This window comes from Punica granatum, chromosome 6, assembly GCF_007655135.1.
Source record: "Punica granatum isolate Tunisia-2019 chromosome 6, ASM765513v2, whole genome shotgun sequence".
NCBI classification, from domain to species: Eukaryota; Viridiplantae; Streptophyta; class Magnoliopsida; order Myrtales; family Lythraceae; genus Punica; species Punica granatum.
Genome location: NC_045132.1, coordinates 19,406,284 through 19,409,629, shown reverse-complemented (window position 1 = coordinate 19,409,629; position 3,346 = coordinate 19,406,284). Strand labels below are relative to the sequence as shown.

Below are 3,346 nucleotides of genomic sequence, written 5' to 3'. Positions count from 1 at the left end.
TTCCTGGTATTCGTAGAATCAACGGGTGATAGAAGGTTGTTGTTTAGTATTCGTGCGCGAATCAACAGATCGCAATTAGTTCCGCTGCGTCACCACCACTGCCCCTTTTCTCGGTTGCTTTCTTTTTTCCTTATGTTGGAAAAGTATTTTAATAAAAATCATTTTTTGGATTTAAAAATGACCAGGGGTATATTGCATTTCTTTTTTCTTTTTTTAGGCTGACCGGGGCAATGGGACATCGCGTAAATTTATATCGGTTGACTTTGCAACTAGGCCCAAACATTGATAGAAATATATGGCAACCAGACATTGTGGAAATTACCTCATTAATAGGACCTAAACATTGTCGAAAATTTCTCAATCCTTCTATCCACAGTCAAACAATACTAGCTAGTTAATCTAGATGAGCAATTCGATTGATGACGACGAACATACGTCGATATCGCTATCAAAGATATGGCAAACGGAAGTAAATCAGGAGTTTCATACCTGAATGGTTTATTGAAAGTTAACTTATTACTATTACTGATTAGAAATTTTTAATGGCTATTATTGTAATTTAAAAGGTGAAGTCGATCAATTACTGACCGCATTTTTCCTTAGGAGCATGAACAAATTTTCGAATTCCTCGAGTTTCACGAGGCATGCCGGCGGAGGCGAAGCCAATGACCTCTCCTCGATCTTCTTGGGTAGTCTTGAGTAGAAAAGATCAGAAGTGGCAGGCCCGAAGTGTTTCACTACAACGTCTTCAGTTACCGCTTGCAATAAGCGAGGAAGACTCCGCGGGTGTTGAGTGATTGCGCCGAGGCTTCTAGGAAGGCATATCTTTTTGACTACCTCGACGCTCAAGCACTCGATCTTCGAAGCCACCTCTCTCACTTCAGCTGCAGTAGGGACGAACACCGGCATATTGAACGAGTCTATGAGTGCCTCATCCACCAAGCCCTGCAATCTCAGAAAAGTACCACTCCGATCAACGTGGAATTTAACTCATAGGGGCCACTTGATTAATTGACAAAGGTACTACTTGCGAAGTATACTCACCTCTTTGGCCATATCAACGAGTAAATGACCTAAAAAACACTCATTACCCTGGACGAGCAATGACTCAGATGGTCGAGTACCATCCGGCCGGCATGGCATCAAAATTATCAGTAGCCCATTGTATACCATCTCGAACGATCTTTGCTTGAAGAACTCCTCTAAATCCCTCTGGAACTGGGAACTAAAAGCCTCGATGACTTCGGGAGCACTTTCACTGTAAGTTATTTTCCCTTTATTCCATGCCGGGGATTCAAGGCCCTTCACCTCTTTAGGGACCTCACTAAGCCAGTGAAGCGCCATACTAGAGTGCATGACGTTCATAGATGCCTTGGGGAATAGTTTGCCATGGAAAGAGCCTGGGACTCCGGCAACAGTATAGGATCGGTCTTGTGGGAGTGTCTGGAATAATGTATTAAAGTCGCTACTGACTTGATCATTGAAGAATACTTGGAATTCTAGTGTTTCAGGTCGGATGCCTTCGGCCTTGTATTTGGCCTTGACGGCTTCCATGATTGTCTGGACACAAGCAACAGTATTGGAGCCAACTGAACATCCGAGGTCCGCGATTCGAAAGGTTCGATGCATTGTGCAGTTTGGATCAGCTGGAAGTACTATATTTTGCTGAATGCCCTTCACCAGAAGGGCCTTGGCTTGATCTGATATGCTGCCCTGTTTTAAGATATAAGAACAAATCATTAGTGGATGTCCCATATGCAAGTAATGTGTGTGTCATAACTGTAAATACTGATCATAGCGATCTTATTAATTTTTATTTTCAATTACATAAGGCGATCTCATTAATTCTTCCTCGTCACATCCTTAAGAGGCACGCAATTATTTAACGTTTCCTCGTGCTGGATTTCTTACATACTAACACTAACACATGAAGTAAGATCCAATTAACAGTAACACAGCCTTAGAATCTCATATATTTGTATGTGCTAACACATAAAGTCACATCAAACACATAATCTATTTCTAATGTGAACATCGGATTCAGTCCGTCGTTCCAATGGTGCCAATATATATATAATACATGTACCTTCATAGATAGCTATAGGATGGTAGTAACATAATACATGGTTCAGCAACATCGTAACAAAGACCCTGATTTAGTAGAAGTTTACGATTATCAGTGGAACTTGGTGGTAAAGACTTCACACGTATATTTCTCCTTCACAACCAACACGAGTTGTTCCGTGTGGTTCGGTACATGTTCTCCTTTTAATAAGGTCACGAGTTCGAGTCTTGTACATATATAGAGAAAATCCATGATTAGAAAAAAATTATTTATCCCTCCATGACCGACTTAGTTTGATTAGCTTCGAAACATCAAGTGGGTTCACATAAGGGGAAAAAAAATTCCTCATTTACGAAAAACCCAAGCTCTGTTTCTCGGTGACATGAATCTTCAAATCGCAAATTAAAGTTCAATTCCCTTCCTCTCTCTTTCTCCATATCCTCTCTTCCCTTTTCCCCGCTCTGTCACGTTCAAGCGAGTAAGGAGGCTGCTGGGAATGGCAGCCATCATCCGAGTTGGTCATCATCAATTAGTTGGGCAATCTGATCATCGATTCTTCGGCATATATGTAAAAACATGAAGTATAAGAATAAAGGAAAGGTCGAAAATCAAATTTTGACTGGAGTGGGATCTAAGACGGACAATCGACATGAAAAGTTCATGTGACGTTAGTTAGAAACATTAGTGGAAATACATGAACAAGAGGTGAAATCAAAACATGTAGCAGGGAAAATTAGATAAAGGAACCTGGAAAGATGAGTTCTGGGAGTAGCTCGTGGGGCCATCTCCTCCTTTCATCGCGAATGATGAGTCCATGCTCATTCTCTGATCAATCTCTCCCTCTCCCTCTCCCCCGCCTTCTCTCTCCTATTGATCAAGACGACAGCTTTTCTTTCCAAGTCCTTAAATAATAAAGGTCAAACTCGTGATTGACGAGGAGGGTCTATATTTTATTCTTTCCCATTACAAAGGAGTTTCATGAGATAGATCGGAGAGAAATAATAATAGGATACGGTCAGGGAGTAACATGAAAATCGAATTCAGAAATCTCTTAATTTTTAACTGAGAGTGACGCGGTTGCATCAAATTCCTTTCTCAATTTGTCATTACCTTTGAGTTGCATGGTTAAACCACCACTTCGGCAATGCCTGATGATCGTGAGCTTTGGTTGCTACATTCATGAATTACTCTTTTTCTACCAAAGTAAAGACATGCTTTACTACGTTGCACCCTTTTGATTATTCTCGAGAATGTTGATATAACCAATAAATGAGGGAAAGT

General features: G+C 40.8%; 1 protein-coding gene across 1 annotated transcript; it reads right to left on the bottom strand.

Moving 5' to 3' along the window:
- Positions 1 to 294: 294 nt before the first annotated feature.
- On the bottom strand, positions 295 to 2,968 carry LOC116211976 (loganic acid O-methyltransferase-like). Its single transcript, XM_031546535.1, has 3 exons — positions 2,813 to 2,968; positions 1,045 to 1,713; positions 295 to 945 (listed from the first exon to the last, which is right to left on the bottom strand). Exons 1-3 carry the CDS (start codon positions 2,885 to 2,887, stop codon positions 577 to 579), a joined length of 1,113 nt encoding a protein of 370 aa, XP_031402395.1. The 5' UTR covers positions 2,888 to 2,968; the 3' UTR covers positions 295 to 576.
- Positions 2,969 to 3,346: the final 378 nt, after the last annotated feature.